The 21,173-nt window shown below is 35.8% G+C and overlaps 1 protein-coding gene across 2 annotated transcripts in view; it reads right to left on the bottom strand.

Moving 5' to 3' along the window:
* Positions 1-21,173, bottom strand: part of samd10b (sterile alpha motif domain containing 10b) — a 214,939-nt gene that overhangs the window by 55,899 nt on the left and 137,867 nt on the right. For both annotated transcript variants that reach the window (XM_001922974.7, XM_073939560.1), the window contains one exon: positions 10,488-10,656. In XM_001922974.7, coding sequence (XP_001923009.4) covers positions 10,488-10,656 — 169 coding nt within the window. The remainder of the gene's footprint in view (positions 1-10,487; positions 10,657-21,173) is intronic.

The raw sequence follows: 21,173 nt of genomic DNA, 5'->3' as shown, positions 1-21,173 counted from the left end.
ATGTCCTTCTCTCTTCATTCCCCATCTAGTTCAGAACAAATTCAGGACAACTTACCAATCTTCAAGCTGATGTGGCAGCTTCTCTAAACTACTCTCCATACATCTATCTTCATTCTAAAAAGCATCAATCACCAAATGCAGATACTCTCAATACCACTCTATAGGCTGTTAAAGTAAACCACTGCTGTATTTAACTACTAGAGGCTTATGAAGTATTATTGGACAGTGATGCTCTACTGACCCAGAGCACCTTCGGTTGCCCCTGGGGCTTTATGGGATAGTCATGGGCCAACAATGACCCACTTTCCAGCTCCGCCAATTCACACATCGCTGCGGGAATTGCATTTGCTTCCCAGTCACTCACGATAGGCTAGGAAGAGCAATTAGAGCATGGGTGATGCTAACAGCCTTACACAAGATAATGGAATAGCCAGAGATGGATCTTTGGACATTGTGGGATCTTTTTTTTTTTTTTTTTTTTTTAATGTATTGTTTTTGTTTTCATAGTAATATGTAGCTTTTATAGTGCACAAACACTGAGGTGCTTGTTTCATAAACCTCACACACTAATTCAGTGCTTTTAAATTCAGCCCTCCAGAAACACTTTACTCAAGATTGCTGTTTGTCTGAGGCTTTTGTGTAGCGACAGACAGAACAGGTGAACGGAGCAGAAATGAATTCCCTGCAGACTGCTTTAATGTGCTCCTAAATAACACCCTGAAGATATTGACAGAAGTGCTGTCAAAAAAAACAAGATAATCTGAGATACAGAAAAACAAGAGAAATGCCTTTATGTAGTCGGTCTTACAAAGTGTCTTATATCTTATGTATATGACAAAAAAAACAGCATAAGTGGCCTAAAAAATGATGTAAACTTATTATCAAGCCCAGATGAATTTTGATTTAATATTGATTCAATAATAAGTGTGTGTGAGATAAAGAAAAGAGAAAATATAAAAAAAATTGTAACAAATTTGTCTGCACTCATAAACTACACAGAACACTTTATAGTTTTTTTGTCAGTATTTTTAACATACAATTTATGGATAAAAAGTTTTTATGATCTAAACTTACACTGTCAAAAAAATACCAAACTGTTGAATTATTGACCCTGAATGAGCCTGGCAACGAAGTTGAGTATCCAAATACAGCGTCTTATTAAGAGAGTCGTCAGGCAGGTAAAGGTCACAAGAGGAACAGACAGAAACATGCAAGTAATCCAAAAGAGTAGTCTGGGTCACAGACAAAGAGATTGGTACAGGCAGCAAACAAAATGAAACAAAACAAGGCTATGGTCAGGAAACACGGAAAGGCAAGACAAAATAGCTGGCAGCTAGCTACATGCAACTCACACATGGTCGTCCACTGAAGCAAAGCAGAGCTCTGCCTGGTCAGTACCTGGATGGGTAGTGGTGTTAGTGAGGCCAGTAGGGGGTGCTTAAACTGCGGTTTGTGTGGGTCCTAACACCCCAGTATATTGAAGGGGACTCTATACTGCTCAGTGAGTGCCGTTTTTTAGATGAGACATTAAACCTAGGTCCCGGTTTTCTGTGGTAGTTTAAAATCCCAGCATGTCCTTCAAAAAATAAAAGGGGTTTAACTCCGGCATCCTGGCCAAATTTGCTCACTGGCCTCTGTACATCATTGCCACCTAACCATCCCCATATCATAACTGGCTTCATCACTCTGTCCCCTCTCCACCAATCAGCTGGTGTGTGGTGTGCAGGTTGGCGCAATATGGCTGCCAAAGCGTCATCCAGATGGATGCTGCACACAGGTGCTGGATGAGAAAATTCCCCCCAAAAACCTGTAAAACGCTTTGAGTGTGCAGAAAAATGCCATATGAATGTCAGGAATTATTATTGCTATTAAAGTGGTGGTTCCTTTGAAAGGCCCGCCCTCAAAGGGTTCAGATTGGTCAGCTAACATAATGTGCTGTGACTCAAGGATTGGCATCACATCACTACATCACACCCCTACAAGCATGAGCTTTTGCGCTGTGTAAACAGTCCAGTCAGAATAGCTGTTAGCAGCATTAGCTGCTTAGACAGAAAAATGAAGAGCACACAGCTGAACTCTGATGTCTGCTCTCTAAAATAAAATCTGAAAAGTGTTTTTTTCACATATATTCAGATTATCACTGACACATAACGTTGACACTAGTCACTGTGCATGCAGTTGATCAATTTAAAAACATAAAAATACTCACCGGCCACAGCTTCATCTGTTAGAGGAGTTTTGAAAGATTTTTAACTAAGTCCAGAACTGAACTGGGAGAGCTTTCTGTTTTAGCTAACATTACAGTGCCTCTGGCCACACCCCTTCACTGTGCAGGGTGTGTGTGCTTGGTTTATGCACATAACCGGAAGCCCTTGTGATTTCACTATACCAGATGTTTTTTGTAGTCCCCAAACTTCATTCGCTGTAGGTTTTGCTAAGCTAACTCTGTAAAAGCTAATATCTCCCTTTGCCTTAAACTTTGAGTGTCTTACATTCAGTGATGTTGTTTATGTTCACACAGCTAAATTACACATCAACTAAAGTTTAAAATATGATATCGTAGTGGACCACCCCTTTAATGGAATGCTTCTTAATGCTACAGTAAAATCACAAGACTCAGTAAAGTGTATGTGTGAGTGAGATGCATATATAGGTGATCATCTACTCTTCCATGTTGAAGACCCTTGACCTGATTTGAATTTTACAATCTGCATTTCTAGTTTTGAATTTTAAAACATTGATTTTGATGTTCCGAATTCTTCTTGAAAACTTAAAACTGTATTTTTACAAACCCAATATCTGCAATCTATGAATTCAGAACCAAAAAAATCTGAAGCTTGAAAATACAACTATAAAAATCTGACATAAAAAAATTCAGTTGTCTTAAATTTCAGATGTTTAATATTTAAGTAAAAAAAATTAAAATTCAAGTTAAGAAATTCAAATTCAAAACATTTTTTAATGGCATAAAATATTAATGTTTTATTAAATTACAATTGTTAATAATTAGTGCTGTCCAAATTAACACGTTAACGCATGAGATTTCTTAAAAATAATTAAGGCGTAAAAAAAATAACGCAATTAACACAGTTTTTTTTTTTTCTTCGCAGGGTCGACATATTTTTTGGGCCGGGCTGATCTGATCGGCCCATAAAACACTTAGCAGACTGTCATGTCATGACTGTCAAGTCATTGAAGAACTGTCACGCTCCGGTGAGCTGTCACGCTCTGAAAGTAAGATGTTTCTTTTCCGGACAGAGTGGCCGTGTGACATAATCTGCAGCCCATTGGTTCTTTTCTCTTTTTGTCAGAAAAGTCAAGAGTCACGCCTGTTTCTTACTGCGCGGGTCCGCGGAAGAGCAGGCATTTGCTTTTTGCGTCTCTGCACTCTGCAGCGTGCTGCGGGGCAAAAGATCAACATATCCCTGTCTTCTATCTAATTACCTATCTGTCCAGATAAATATACTTGTTTATTTTTATTTTTTTTTACTTTTAATCTGCACCATGGCCCAAACAAATATTTGTTGCATTTTCTAATTAAGTTCATTTGATTGACAATGTAAAATCTATTAGCTACGTTTGATGTTTCATTGTTGAGTTAAACATTTTTTTATGGTCTCTGACACATTGCTTTTATTATTTAGCTTTGTTTTATTAATCAAAATTAACTGTGTGCATCAGCAGGCAGTTTTTGTTATGTTCGTTATTTATTAGGCTCCCTCAAAACACACAGGCACCCACATTTCCAGTGTGGATTATAATTTTATTATAATAATAAAAAAACAAAATAAAATAAGTTTTTAATTTGTCAACTTTCATTATTTCCTATACATGGCTTTTGTGCTTTTATAGAATGGGAGTTGATAAACATATTCAAGTGCATGCACAGATGGGGAGCATTTTGATTGATGTATTGGGCCGCTCTGGCCCAAAATGCCAGGGCCGATTTTCTTGTCCCAGCCCAGCCCTGCAATGAGTGCAATTGTTTTTATTCAATATTTTATTATTATTATTATTATTATTATTATTATTATTATTATTATTTTCCATATCTGTAATACTTGTATTTTGGCTTTTTTTTTTTTGCAGTCAACTTAGAAACCAACATGGAAATCAATGTTTTCTTTATTGGCATTGATTGTTTTGAAATTTAAATGGCATTAACATGTCTTTGTTTTTATTTCTGTAATAAATATGGCTGTCAAGCCAGGATCTTGATGGTTTATTGTGGGTATGTTGTTTACATGAAGAAATCTGTGTTACAAGTTAAACAAAAATTCTAATAATTAATTATATTTTGAATTTAAATAGTATTTGTCTTGCGTTTACATTATTTTACATTCGAATAGCCAAAATTACAAGTTTGAATCTTTTAAGTGCGATTAATCGTGATTAAGCGCAATTTTTTTTTTAAGTGTGATTAATTAGTTATTTTTTTAATTGATTGACAGCACTATTAATAATTCAAATGCATACAATTCAATTTCAGATTGTTTTGGCATATTATTAGCTCCATAACCTCTGAGTTAACAGACACTATAGCTGCAGATTTGATTCTGTGACTCTTTAAACTCCTTTTTAACGTTGGAGAATGTCACTAGTAATTCACATGGACCTGATCCAAGGCAATTGGCACTTCTGTAAAACAGCTGACTCGAAAGACCAATAACCAGAAGCTCTCGGCGCCTGAAGCCAGTAGTGCTCTTGTCAGACATGAGTCAAATCTTACAGTGTGTGTTACAGTGCTTCAAGTACCGGTGCCAATGACCCAGAGAAAATGACACACGCAAACACTCTGCTACAGACACAGATCATCTCCGAGAGAGCCGTGATAAATGAAGCCATAAATAATAGCACAGATAATAGAATAAGGCCTCTAGCTGGTGTTGGCGCCTGGATGAATTACTTAAAGGGGCATTTGGAGGAGCCACACATTCCTCACTCCACCTAAATGTAATGCTGCTCAAACATAGTGCTTGTGTTTTGCAGTAAATGTACAGCAAGATTCATGTCGTGTATGCATGTATAACCCTTAAAGAGGAAAGCACCATAAACTGCATTGTATAAACATCCAACTAGATCACAAAAGATTTTTTGCTGTTGTGAAAATTTAAAAAAAATTGATTGAAGATGCATAGATTGATTAGTTTGATACCAAATCTCAATAACAACAGAAAAACTTTTGACCAATTTTGATACCAATTTTGGTCATACAAAAAAGTACAGTACAACTAGTACACTGTAAAAGTAATGACAAAAAATCAAGGCACTTTTTTATGTTGCTGTAACTTATTTCAAAGGGGTGGTCCAAACAATATTGTTTTTCAAACTTAAGTTGATGTGTAATGTAGCTCTGTGAACATAAACGACATTTCTGAATGTAATATGCTCAAAGTTCAATGCAAAGGGAGACATTGGCTTTTACAAAGTTAGTTTAGCAAAGGCTATAGCCAACAAAGTTTGGGGACTACAAAAATACACCCGGGCTAATGAAGTCATAAACACTACAGGTTACAATCATTCACCTCACGCAGTGAAGGAACGTGACCAGAGGTGCTATAATGTTATAGCAGAGAAAGCTAAAATAACACTGCTATTTCCAAAGACCTTCTTCTGCTTCTGTATTTGGGCATCCAAAGGACACAACATAAAGAGAGAAATGCTTACATTTCACAATTTGATTTTACAATCAAATGCTTTGATTTTAATTATGTTCCAGAGAATTATAAAAAGATATAGCTCTAGCACTTGACAAAGAAGAGCTTCCAGAATCTCTCTCAGTTCAGTGCTGGATTCGGCTAAAAACTCCTCAAAGAAGGAGCAGCTCTAACCATTATTGAAGAAACTGTGGATTCTGAGCCACAACATGTAAGTATTTTAATTTGTTAAAACTTATCAATAGTGCATAGTGTCTAGCGTTAATGGTTTGTTGTAGCAATGACATAAACATGTACCTGTGGTTTTGTACAATAATTTGCAGCTTCAATTCCTAATGTTATAAGGCGGCAACCTGATATATTATTGTGATATTACAGATATTATTGTGGGAGGTGAGCGTCTGATCACACCTAATACATTGTTAGTTGAGAGGTGCTTTTGTAAAGGTGTTTTCTATTAGCACTAAAAGTTTTGTATGCTGCTTATGTGCCTTGCGTTTTCCTTGTTTTCTTATTTTTTAATAGAAACTAAAAAAAATGTTTTTTTCACCTCGTTGCGCTGTAGGTATGCATAGAAAAAGCAAACAAAAAACCAGACAAGCTTATCGGTAGCCCAACGCAAAGTGTAAAACAGATAATAAAGTGTAACATTGCACTAACTTGCACATAATTCCGTTACAAGGTGGCGCCAAACAGTAAAAAAAACGCAAAGCTGACAAAACGCAAAGCAGACATAAGTGAAACTGGCAGAATAAATCATAAAATACCTACATATTATTCATTTACAAGATGGGGCCAAACGGTCCAAAACAAGTTAACAGATGAGTCTGCATTATTTAGAGGATGTTAACTGGGAATAACATACCTTGGAATGTTGCGACTGACTAAATATTGCTTTTAATTGGTTTTGCTTTATTTTGCTTCCAAAAATTGCAGTGAACACAACATTATACTGTAGGTGACATAGAGTTCAAAAGAGGATAAATTGTTGCGCACCTAACTGGCGCATATATGACCAAGACACCTAGTTTTTGTGATGTATTAAGAGCCATAGTATCCAGGGTCATGTCAGCAAAAAACCAAGAAGAAGGAACCACAGCTGTTTGAAAGGGATGTTCGGCTACTAACCTGGATTGTATTGAAAAAGCATAAAACCACAGCTGCCCATCTCATTTATTATCACGGCAGAGATAAATGTACACCTCAAATTTCTTCAATACAGAGTCAATAAATGCAGGTCTGATATACGTTTGGTTACACGTGCCATAGCCAAATGTCATTTTCAATGGTGCCAGTAGTGAAAATCTTGGGTTGTGGACAATTTAAAACATGTATTGTTCTCTGATGAGTCCACCTTCATTGTATTTCCAACATCCAGGAAAGTTATGGTGTGGACAACCCCTAAAGAAGTGTACCACCCAGACTGTTGCATGCCCAGAGTGAATCATGGTGGTGAATCAGTGATGATTTGAGCTGCAATATCATGGCATTCTCTAGGCCCAATACTTGTGCTAGATGGGTGTATCTCTACCACTGACTATCAAACCCTTCTGGAGGACCATGTGCACACTGTGGTTCAAACATTGTATCCAGAAGGCAGTGCCATGTTTCAGGATGATAATGCACCAATACACACAGCAAGACTGATAACAGAGTAGTTTGATGACCATGAAAGTAAAGTTGAACATCTCTCATGGCCTGCACAGTCACCAGTTTGTTGCTCAAAATCTTTTTATTCCCAACACTAGTAATATAATTCATAGATATATTTATATATTATATTTTAAAATAGGATAAGATACTAATCGTTGACTTTTTACTGCACATGAATTTTACAATTCAACTTTTAAAATTGAGGCTCCACTTAAACACATTAAATGATGTACATAACTACTTGCCACATATTTTTAAGGATTCTTGTTTTCGTTACCATAGACATTCTACACGTCATTGACCTCAATGCGAAACTTCCAGCCATCAACTCTCTCCTAAGGCACAGCTCTTCACTGATTGGCTCGAAGTCAAATGACTCATAAAGCTTGACACTCATATGACATTGAATGAGGCATCAGTGATTCACAACATCACCGCTATCCTCTGTTTGCCATCCCAAATATTACAAATCCCACAAATACCAAAAGCTGTGAATGTCCACCTTTGTTAAATCTATTCAATCTCAGCTCGCTCTCCAATGCTGCATGCCGTCCAAGAACAAATGCGCCAATGGCAGAGTAAAATGATTTTATTACTTGGAAGCGGCGCTCTGGTGACCCCGGGATGGCGAGGCCTCATGGAAATGACTGTAATGTGACAAATGGCTCAACATTACAGTGTATAATTGTCCATTAGTGAGAGAAGTCAGTGCTTAGAGCTCTGGGAGTTGGAGGAGAGTGTGTTAGAGGATACGGCCTGCCAAAAGCTGATCCTCTGAGAGACCACAGAGAAGCTTTAAGGATCTGTGATTATCCGAAGTATTCTTCGGGCAGCTTTATATAAGAGCAGGATGTCATTTCATTAAGCAATTACTGCATAACCAGATCTGAAATTACTCGGTTCACATTGATCGAAGTTGTTGTTATTATTATTATTTTTAATTATTAAATAAATTTGTTTGTGTGTGTACCTTGTATTCCTGTATTGTTCTGGTGACCAAATTCAATTCAATTACATTTTTGTACTAATTAACCCAATTAACTTAGTTGGTCACACTTTACAATAAGGTTCATTAGTTAATGTTAATTAATGCATTTACTAACATGAACAAACAATGAACAATACATCAACTACTGTATTTGTTCATGTTAGTTAACGTTAGTTAATGAAAATACAGTAGTTCATTGTCAGTTCATGTTAACTCATGGTGCGTTAACTAATATTAACAAGCATGGACTTGGATGTTAATAATGCATTAGTAAATTTTCAATTATAATTAATAAATGCTGTACATGTGTTGTTCATGATTAGTTTATGTTAGTAAATGCATTAACTAATGAACCTTATTGTAAAGTGTTACCACTTAGTTAAGCACTTGAATTGCACTTTAAGCTGAATACAACTGTCTTGAAAAATGTCTAGTAAAATATGATGTACTGTACTGTCATCATGGCAAAGATAAAATAAATCCGTTATTAGAAATCAGTTATTACAACTGTAATGTTTAGAAATGTGTTGAAAAAAAGTCTGTAAAACTTATAAATATACAAAATAAATATTAATATATAAAAATAAATATACAAGGGGGCTAATAATTCAGATACTGTGTGTAAAATACATTCTGCTGTTATATAATATACTGTAGAGTGTCCTTTTCAAAAAGGTGGTGTATATAATAATTTTTTTTGTGCCCACAAGTAAGCAATACCAGTAAATTTTTTTTTTGTTTGTTTCAAGAAAATTGCTTATGAATCACACAAAATTAAATATTTTCAAAATATGAAAATGCAGATTGCTTCCTGTGAAGGTTGGGTTTAAGAGTAAAGTTGCTGTACGAGATAAATATTTAGCATGTGTGTACTCTATGTATGTATGTATGTATGTATATAAATATTATTTAATTTTTAAAAATTTTAATTTTTAGATTGTTTAAAATTTGTTAAAAATTTTAAATGGATATAAAAAAGAACAGAAAAAAGCTTGAAAACAACATCAAAAATACAAAAACTTTGACTGAAATTACATGAAAAAGAAAAGACCTCATAGCAGCTTGACTTTTACCACGTTTTCAGATTTTATCACATTTGCACCCATTTATTCACTTGTTTATTTTATTTTATTTATTTATTTTTTTTGGTTTTGTCTTATCTACTTTCTAGAACCGTTCTTTGCTGAATTCGAGCCACTTTGTCACAGTCAACTCCCCTCTGTATTTCAGGTTCCTTGAAGTACGTGGCGAGCCACCAGACAAACAGATAACTCCGTCCACACAGAGGTAAGCTGTCAGCTGTTAAGCGTGAAAAGGAATGGCGTCATAACGCACCGTAGCATTCGCTTTAAAGATAAAATGCACCCATAAGTTCCTCTGGCTATATAATTTGTGATCTCCAGAAATGTATATAGGGGTATGTTGTCAGAATGAGCCTATGTTAGCTTTATCTAAAAAAAACTCAATTTTTCATTCCCTCACAAAAGCCCAACTCGTATTATTTACATCACAAATGTTTTGCGAGTGTATTTAACATTTTCCAGAGAAATGCAAACATTTTGTAATTAAAAAAAAGTTTTGACCTTAACACAAATGATATCTGTAAAGATAACATTCTTTTTATTTAAATACACATTTTATAGAAGATTGCATCATTTAGCAAAAGTCTTGAGCTCAATTAAACTTTCTTGGACAATAAAGTTTTGCAAGTGAACATTTCTGAAAGGAACATAAAAGTTTTGACCTCAACACAAAGTTTTCACTTCAACACAAAGTTTCTACAAACCTCTACTGGGGGGATTGAAAGTACAGTAAATATTTTGAAATCAACATACACTTTCTTAAGGGAACACAAACCAACAACATTTTCGGGGGAACATAAATGTTTTAAACCTGAACACAACATTTCTTGAGATAAGGTAATACCTTTTGTTTTTGACACAACCACAAAAGCTTAAAATAATTGTAACTCCCATATTCTCTTTTTCAACCAATACCTTTAATAATGATGTCAAAATAATTGAATGAACACAAGTGGTTTAAAAGAATGGGTGCTTCCTTTAACTTTCTAATATTCTGGAGTGTTTTCCTTTCCATTAACAAGCCCTGAAGCACAATTTTATAGTTTCCCCAATATTTCCAGGTTCTCCCAGTAAGGTATGTGCAGTGATAAGATAGACGTGCAGTACCTGTGATGGCGTGGTGAGAGAAGGCCTCCACGTAGGTCAGGTAGTTGTGGGGACAGTGTTTCTTTAGCCACTTACACACGTCCTGCTGGGTCCACAGCACCACGGGTTTGCATAAGCTGGAGAGCGTCGGGCTGGTGTGGTACACAGTAAAGGCCTCTCCTGGCTGGATCTATGGAGCAAAAATAAATGGCCAGTTGTCACCATGTTGACTAAAACCAGTTAAAGGAGTTTCTAATAAGCATTTGTTTAAGGAAATATCAAGAGTTTGAGGCTTTAAAACACAAACACATGTTTAGTTTGTTGCTGTAGGGGTAAATGATGCACAAGCTGTAAGGCTCCACCCACTTTTGGAAAATGGGACAGGGAGTAGCAGCTCATTTGCATTTAAAGAGAATCAGGATTTGTGCTCATTCAAAAGAAGCAATTACAGAATGGTATAATAAATTTAACCAGGAACATTGAGAAAAATCTTAAAGTACATAACACACGATTCACACAAAGCATCAGCATCGACATTCACCCATTTAATTCCTTTGAATGGGTGACGTCAAGCATTGCCGAACTGAATTGTGGATCTAGCCGTTACTTGCTGCAGTTGGGAAGTTCTTGAGAATAGAAGCGTCAGCCAATCAGATCGCTTTATGCAAATACCCCAGCTCAGACAGTAGCCAGTTGCGGTCTAATGTCATTGGCTTACACTGCTATGGCAATCATTTCGGCCCCAACTTCAGACACACCATCAGTCAAGTGTTGACGCTGATGTCCCATGTGAATCGGGTGCAAGTGGACATGGAAGACTTATATTACATTGTGTAAAGACAGCCTAACATGACTTTATTACTAAACAAAAAATACGGGTAACCGATAGGCTAACATGCCAACTTTCCATCAGATAAAAAAACTATACAGTAATTCTAAAAAAACAATTGGCAAAAGGAAGATAGAAACAGGAAAGAGGGTAAACCATTTGCCTTTTTATTTCTTCAGGGTGCACTTATAGAGTACTTTTCTCTTTGAAAGCGCTAATTAAAACAACTAGCGCCGCGTGCTTCTGTGTAAACAATGCTCTTCTAATTATACGCACACTTTGTTCTGACTGCAGTAATGAGCCAAAAGCTTCATCAAAACACACTTTTATGGCTCTCTGCTGCTAATTCTTGTATAATCAGAACTGTAATATAAAATTTTACAAGGGTACATTACGCCTGTGTGAGAACGTGATGAAATGCCGCACTAGTTCCTGTAAACTACAGTATGAGAATAAACAAAATACTATATTCCTGCGACATAAATAAAAAAATAAATATTTATTTAATATGTACAAAATCAAAGTCAAAGCAGCTTAACATAGAAGTTCTAGTGAATTGAAACTGCTACAGTCTAGTTATCAGAGTTAAAGTTCAGTTTAGTTCAATTCAGTGTGGTTTAATTTTCACTGCTGTAAGTCCAAACACTGAAAAGCAAATCCATCAATGTGCAGCTTCACAAGTCCCAAACCAAGCAAGCCAGTGGTGACAAATTAATGCCTAAAAAACATCTAAGCTTATTTAAGAGAAGTGAGCATGTAATTTAAAAAAATAAAGTCAAAGGTCAGTCTAACAGATAGCAGCTCTTGTTTAAAAAAAACTACATAAAACAAGGCTAGTATTTGTTATTGTGAAGAGCTGCAGGTCACACATTAATCAACACCTATGACAGAAGCTCATTTTCACTCAGAAAACAGACAGAAAGAGACAGGCATTAAGGTAACAGACTGAACATAACAGACAGAAAGAGAGTGAGAAAGATAATGATTTAGACATGAGCATCATTTTTCTTTCATAGTAACTAAAAACTGTCACAAAAAAAGATAATAAAGTAGATGGCTCAACATATAGGATGGCTCCTGTGGGAAAAGCTCAAAATATGATTCTGTGTGAGAAGAGAGAACGTCAAACATGAGACCTAGCAAAATGAAAGAATGGTATATGACAGAAATGGCAAAGATTCGAATGACAGAGTGTGATATAAAAGCGAAAAAGAGAGGTCGTTTAAGTCTCTGCATATTATTTCTAGGTGTGTAATGGGAGTCATATTTCTGCTGCTACTGTAAGGTACTTTCCGTGAACGGGATACAAAATAGAGCCTCAAAGTCTTAAAGGGGTAGTTCAATAAAAATTGAAAATCATTCATCATTCAGACTCCCAATGTCATTTCAAACCATCCTTTCTTCTAAGGAACATAAAACATCAATGCAGGCTTATTCTGAAAACGTACCTCTATATATATTTCTGGAGAGTGCCAAATACGTCTCCAGTAGGTACTTTTTTTGCAGTTTTTGTTTTTGCAAGTCCACCAGAGGCCACGGTGTATACTTTGTGAGATCTCAAATTTCTCTCACGAGTACCATTCATGCCTGCTGTTCTCACTTAAATCTACCAGAGGCAGCTGTGGACTGACTGTTTGACTGACTGAATGACCGATCGACTGATCCACCATCCTCCTTTGCTTAATCCCACCAACAGTGTTTTCAGAAGCACAGATTGACCAGCGCCCACCCACTTCTCTACACCCAAACGAAAATAAAAAAAAAGCAATCCAGATAAAGAAATGCCCTTGCCTGGTTTTTACCATGTCTTTTTTTTACCACTTTTCACCCTGATATTTACTTGTTTATTTTGTTTATTTTTTTATTCTGTTTTTGTCGTACCTGCTTTCTGAAACCATTTTTTACTGGACTCGAACACCATTGCTGTGGTCAACTCCTTCTCTGCGTCTCAAGTTCATCAACGTACAGTACATGGTGAGATAACTGGACAAACTGGTTACATCGGGAAAGCCATCCACACGGAGGTAAGTGGTCTGCTGGTAAGCGACACAAAAACTTATATAGGGCTACATTTTCAGAATGTGCCTATGTTGTAAATGATGATGTTCTGGACATCCATTTTGCCTATAGTACTTCTTTTGTTCTTTGTGCCATGGAATGCTGTATAGCTGGGAAAACTCCATTTTAGTCCATTTTGACATGATTGCATTCAGGCCTGGAGCCAGCTATGAGGTCATCCAGGTCTGGGCTTCTGTCAATTTTTTTAAACTACTCATATGAGTGTCTGCATATATAATTAAGTTTAGACAGTTTGCAAGACAGTTTGTGTCCGTGACATGAAAATGATCACTGCGAGACTCTGGCTGAGTGAACGAGGCTTGAGAGAGCTGTTAGTGCAGCATCTGCCGTGTTGCCAGATCCAGCTATTATAAGCGTCTTTGCAATGGTCTTTTCTGCTTAAAAAAATGTTTAACCTTCAGATCCAAATTATGTTCCTAGTTTCTGAAAAAGTTCTTGAAGCTCCTATAAATTAGACCAAATTGCAATCAGAAAAATTCAACACCCTTTAAGCGTATATATTTTTTGCTCATTTCAATAAACATCAGGTCAGAACATTGCTTACCGAACATTATACCAACATAAAATACAAAAGGAAAACATACAAGATTGCTGGTTTAGTCTTGAAATTTATCTTCAAAATCACAAACATTGTAACATTTTTACTTTAGTATTTATGTTTTGTTGTATAGATTGCACCTTGTTTATAACAAACTGTATCTTCATTTTTCTCATTACTCCACATAATATCCACATCTGAGATACTTCCATCTACTATATGCTCAAGAACTGTATATTCTGCATATAGAATTGTTTCAGCTATGAATAAGTACATCGATATAGATTTTTTAATATAAGTAAGTTCAATCAGCATTACTGGAGATTTACTTTCAGTAACAGATCTTGAATCCATTGTCCATCCTAATAGACAGACATATTTGAAAAAATAAAAAATAAAAATCTGATCTACAGCTTGCATGTTACAACAGATATACACTTTAATTAATAAGTGCAATCCCTCTTTTTTACATACAATCTTTGATTTATTGGCAATAATATCAATAATTCTGAATAAAAACATTGTAAATGTGGCTTATGTCTGTGTCTGGAGTGATTTGATCATGCCATGCTGCTTTTCAGTGTAGTGGATTTATTATTATTATTATTATTATTATTATTATTATTCAAATTACAACATGCTAAGCCTTACTGCCGTCTGATTGGATAACAATCATCCATACTAATGGACTGCAGGCTTTAAATTCGATGAAATGCAGAGGAACCACACACAAAATAAATAAGTAAAATAAAGTAAAATAAAAATAAATAATAAACAAACATTTGATGTTCATTGTAATGGACACAGGGTCCGAAGGGGTTAAAAAGTGGGAACTTAAATTAAAAGATTTAAAGTCACTCAAAGAGCTCATGGACAGGTTATTTATTGCTTTAAGAATGTCACATTTAGTAAGGAATTGAAAAACATAAATACATTCTTGACATTATCTATTGAAACGCTATCAATGCTATCAAATACAGTAGCATGTAACACTAATGCACAATCTGTAGAACAAGTTATTTCTGGAATAAAATTTAAAAAAATAAAATATCCAAACATAATGAAGAAGTTTAAATCTACACCAGGGATTTTCAACTGGTGGGCCTGCAACGATCCTGCAGGTGGGCTGCAAGCTTAAAATAAACTTAAATAATACACTATAAATATTTAATTTCATTATTAAATATGTTGTCAACAAATTATCCAAGTAATGACATTTCCCATTTTCAATGATTGATTACTTCAAACTAACAGTGGCTTAACCCTCTACCACATGGTGTTGCCATATGGCAACATGATATTTATGATTATTCCCTGCGAGTTTCTTTATGACCAACATTGACTTTTTATTTATTTTTTATTTTTTTGGAAAGAAAAGACCTTAGTTTAGCCAATGATGTGCTTTGGTTAAGTCACATGACAAGCAGTGTTTTTCTCTGGTGCGATTTTAAACAGACTGGTGTTTATTGCGAGTAGTTGCTGAATGCAAAAAAATCTGAGACATCACTTCCAGTAAGTTATGATGACATATTCACAACTCTTTTTTAGCAAACTTTTTTTTTTATTATTAAATTAGTTTTTGTAAATCAATCAAATGTATATGTTGCCAAATGGCAACACTGTGCAATAGTGGAATGGGCAATATTGCAATAGGTTAGCTAGCTAGCAAGGTCAACTGTGAACGTTTAATTTGTAACAACAACAACATGAATGCTGGTAATATAATGCTGATTAGTTGTATGTTAATGGCATTTGCATGATGGATAAAATCTAGTTTTAATTGCATTACTACTTTTGAGTAGATATGAATACAGGGAACATTGTATTAGCAAGCATCACCATGTTCTATGGTAAGTGAAACAAGAAAAGGACAGAACTGGCTCTTACTGTAGATGAAAGTGAGGGTGAGATGGGTTTTAGTGACAATGAGAATGATGCAGATTGGGCAATTGATAAGAGCAGTGATGGAGACAGTTCTGGTAAGTTAGCTCTGAGGCAGATAAGACAGGCCTAGTGTAGTATATAGTATAATATATAAACATGCCAGTAGCTACATTATTCTGATTCATCTGGATATATCTGGCCTTCGGAGGAGCAAACACCTCAGTGGTACTAGCCAGCACTCAAGCACGCAAACAGAGGGTCATGAGCCGGACTTGATGGATTCGAGACAGAGCTTCCATAGGATGGCACATTCGGTACGAGCACACAGATGCGGACAAGGACTAGATGGAGTACAAAAGGTTTGTGAAACACATCTATTGACTGGCAACATGCAACAAACGAGAAAACTCAAGCAACTAAACACAGACATAGGGCAACATAAGTAGCACATGAGTAAAGCCAAGTGAGTACAGGTGCAAAGGAAAAGTGAATCGCTGAACATCAGAATGACTAACAGGTGCGTGCAGGCACCAAATTGCTTGAGAGAGCAAAGTAAACAACAGCGCACATGACATATGACACATAATCTAGATTAAAGACACATCTCTTCGGAGTAGGATAAAATAAAATCTGAATTGAATTGTAAATTCCAAATATTCAAATGGATTTTTTGGCTGCCTGAACACTCCCCAAAATAATGCACTGTTATTTAAATGACATCTGTGCTCATGTTGGTCTGTCTGTCTCCTTATACCAAGGTTCACATAATCTTGTATCTGGCCCATCTCCAGATGGTTGTCCTGGTCATCAATGAATCAAGAGCACAAGACCTGATTAGATCTTTTTGGCTTGTCTGAACACACAACCCATGACCTACTTGATGACCCTTCTCCATTTACTCACCATTACCACAGGATAGGTAGTTGATGGATTTACTGTGGCCGTAAAGGGACAGACCTGGTCTGTAAGAGCACTAAGGTTGGCCGTTGGGTTTAAACAATGCTCCGTTGGTACTATAGGGCCCAACATGTGCTAAGAAAATCCCACTGAAATCACACAAGACAAGATGGATCCATGAATTTATTTTGACGCCTCTAACGTTTTCTTATTATTATTACAATTTATTTATTTATTTTACAATTGTTATGTCACACCAAAGTGTATGTATTCATGGAATGCGCTGGGATATAAGAATGAGACAAAAAAAAAAAGTGGATCTGATAATTGCTGTTCATCACCATCACCACTCTCTCCTGCAGCCTCCGCTCCCTCTTTACTAGCCATCCATCACCCTCTATCTCTCCAAAGCCAGCCTCTAGGCATTAAACAGCCACCCTTGAACCCAAGAGACCTGATTCTGTCCAGCCTGAAACATGCTGTCATTAATAATACACAGGGGACTGAACCTGTGAAGAGAGGGGCGGCCCAGTCTGGGCGGCCATTTTGTGAGAGGAGCCTGAAAGCATCTCCCTAATTAGAGAAATTGATGGAAGAGTGAGGTCATTATATACACTGTTCAGAGGTTTGAGACTTTTTAAGGCTGATAAATTGGTAAAAGACTTCTATTTTAATTAAATGCTGTTCTTCTAAACACACTATTCATTAAAAATCCTGAAAAAATAGCAAGCAGAACAACCGTTTTCATCATCGATTGTTTCTTCATTGATGTTTTCCAAGCAACATTGATTTCTGAAGCCCTATTTGACACTGAAGACTGGAGTAATGAAGCTGAAAATTAAAACCGACACCACAACAATAAACTACTGTTTAAATTATATTTAAATTGAAATGTTTTAAATTCTAATATTTTAATTTGTTTTAATTATATTATATACAGTGTTTGTAAAATATTTAAATTATTTGTTTTTATTTGACTGTTTCACTGTCCTTTAAATGGTGTACGATGTTTAATAGCCTAAATACTCTTTATTTGCATGTACAAAATACTTTTATTAAGACAGATGATATGCAAATTATATGTGCAAATGAGCCTTTACATACAACCACTCCCAGTCTAGAGCAACATTAAACAAGATGGTCATATGGTTTCTGCTCAAAGAAAAACAAATCTCTAAAAATGAATAAATAAATAAAATTAAATTATATATATATATACACACACACACACACACACACACACACACACACACACACACACACACACACACACACACACACACACACACACACACAGTTGAGGTCAGAATTATTAGTCCCCCTTTGATTTTTTTTTTTCTTTTTTAAATATTTCCTAAATTATGTTTAACAGAGCAAGGAAACTTTCACAGTATGTCTGATAATATTTTTTCTTCTGGAGAAAGTTTTATATGCTTTATTTTAGCTGGAATAAAAGCAGTTTTTAATTTTTTAAAAACCATTTTAAGGTCAAAATGATTGGCCCCTTAAAGCTACATATTTTTTTATAGTCTACAGAACAACCCATTGTTATACAATAACTTTCCTAATTACCCTAACTTGGCTAGTTAATCTGATTAACCTAGTTAAGCTTTTACATGTCACTTTAAGCTGTATAGAAGCGTCATGAAAAATACCTAGTAAAATATTATTTACTGTCATCATGGCAAAGACAAAATAAATCAGTTATTAGAAATGAGTTATTAAAACTATTATGTTTAGAAATCTGTTGAATTTTTTTTTACTCTTAAACAGAAATTGAGGGAAAAAATAAACAAGGGGCTAATAATTCTGACTTTAACTGGGCCATTATCTGCATTAATGTGCTACGTAAATGCGAGACTCCTATCTTATAAATATATATATTTCTGTAAATATATATTTTAGTGCGGATGTAGACCTGACCGGTGAGCCGTCTGACAAAAAAAAGTGCCCTTTATTATTAAAACATTATTGTATTACACACAAATAAGGAGTAAGGACTGGTAAGAGTGTTATGGAATTTAATAATGCCCACCAAATGGAAAGAAAGAAAAAAAAAACTTCCGCATTTGTGCAGTCCTTTACTGACAGCGGCGTGTGTGGATCTTGTAGGAAAATATGGCAAAAAGTGATATAGTATATGACAACAATAGTTTAATCGCTGTGTTTATTTCAATAATGCCACTAATATATGCATATTCCACATGTCTTAATTCCATATCTGTTTAGTTCAGTTATGACTTAATTTTTAAGGTAACCAAAAAAACAACAACAAAAGAATAAAAAATAAAAATCGCAGTTTTCAGCTTATGTAAGCCTACAGTTCAAAATTCATGTTTAACTGAATAAACAGTTAATCAATTATCCATAGTAGAACAGTTTCTGATGCATTTTGAAAACAGGAGATGAGCCCCTGGTCTAATGTAGCACACATATTCTGAATGCCTTTAGCAGAATTCAAATGAGCCATTTTAATCTACACTAATTACGAGAATAATCTAGATAAAAAAAAAAATAATCAATGCCCATCTATAATTTATATAATGGAAGAATGTAAATATCCGCTGTTAAATCTGAGTTTTACAAAGAACCAATTATGATGGTCTGGTACCTCGAACTTTGATATTGTAAATGATGGTACTTGTTCACTTGTAAGTGAAAGTGGTAACAATGACGGCCAGACTGCAAACTGCTGTCCACATGTGTTTTCCACAGTAGAGACTTTAGCACACTGTTCACACCAATCACAGGGCCACAGTGCAACAAATCATCAGCAACTACAACAGTGTTGACCAGGGCAATTTGTCACAGCACACAGACATCTACATAAAATCCTGTGTAATCATGTTAACTGCACACCATCGCCAACAACACATAAAAAGGTCCCAAAATCATCCAGAGTGCACCGTGGATATTTGGAAAAAAGTGGCCTGGTCTGACAAATCATGATGACTGGTGCATCATGTTGGCGGTTGAGCACTGAAATACTGATTACCAACAAAGTTCATATGATGTAACTTTGGTCAAACATAGGCTAGGTTATGTCAAAAAACACATACAATAATCAAGTTTATACAATTGGTTATGTTAAAGGGGTGGTCCACTACTATATCATACTTTAAACTTTAGTTGATGTGTAATGTAGCTGTGTGAACATAAACAACATCTCTGAATGTAAAACGTTCTAAGGTCAATGCAAAGGGAGACCTTGGTTTTTACAGAGTTAGCTTAGCAAAGCCTACAATGAACTAATTTTCGGGACTAAAAAAAATACTTATGGTCCTTGTGAGATCACAAAGGTTCTTTTACCGCGCACACACACTGGACAGCTAAGTGCCGTGGCCAGAGGCACTGTAACGTTATAGCAGAGAGAGCTAAAATGCGTCCAAACGCTGCTGTTTCCACAGAGCTTCTTCTGTTTCTGTATTTGGGCTTCCAAAGGACACGACACAAAGACAGAAGTGCTTACAGTTCAATATTAATTATGTTTCAGAGAATTATAAAATACATAGCCAGCATGATTTGACAAAACATTTACAGAATCTCTCCCAGTTCAGTGCTGGATTCGGTTAAAATCTCCTCAAAGCAGAAGCTGTGAACTTCAACCTCTAAGTGTTTTTATTTGTTAAAATTGATCATGACATGTACAGTGTCTAGCGTTAACAGTATGTTGTAGCAACGATGTAAACAATGGGAAAAGATGTTTTGCACTGCAAATGATTTAGCTACAAATTCATATTTATCAGTCAAACTGCTTTAAACACACACATACACACAATTCACCAGTGCGTTTGTGTCTCTGTATGTGTGCGCGACTTTGCATTGATGCTCTTTAGGCAGCTTTTTCATGCGTTTTACATCTCAGATAATGAAGTCGCAAAAGATATGTGGATGATTCCTATTACTTACACCTGCATATTCCGGATATATGTGAATGTGAGTTGAGTTAAAAAAAAATACAGGATAGCACACCTAACTCGTGGTAGCAGCAAAAAAAATAAATCAAGGTTCACACAGGTTGCATCCCACATCTTGTGCTTTATTCTTCTGTGACGATATATTCCAGAAAATAACTTAATCCGAGCATCAGAGAAAAAGAAAGTCCTGTGCACATGTGCTTGTTACAGAAAGTTCACACATTCACACACACACAATGACGAGGTCTCTTAAAGGAGCTGCACCTCATTTTCACTCGTTACAGACACTTGTCAGATTTTATTTTAGAGAGCAGGCAGGAAGTTGACTGTCTGTTTACACAGCAGACAAGCGTGTGTTTGTACGGGCATGACATGGAGCTGATCCCCGAATCGCAGCACATTATGACAATGACCAATCAGAGTCACTTGAGGGTGGGCCTTTCAGAGGAACTAGGAAATATATCAGTCAGTTGTGTACAATCAAAATGAGATTTATGAAAAAATAACATGATTTCCTTCAAGTGAAACATGAGCACACATTGCTTTGCGACTTATAAACACAA

Source organism: Danio rerio, chromosome 23, assembly GCF_049306965.1.
Source record: "Danio rerio strain Tuebingen ecotype United States chromosome 23, GRCz12tu, whole genome shotgun sequence".
Taxonomy (NCBI): Eukaryota; Metazoa; Chordata; class Actinopteri; order Cypriniformes; family Danionidae; genus Danio; species Danio rerio.
Note: the sequence above shows the minus strand (reverse complement) of the source record. Positions and strands in the feature narration are given on the sequence as shown.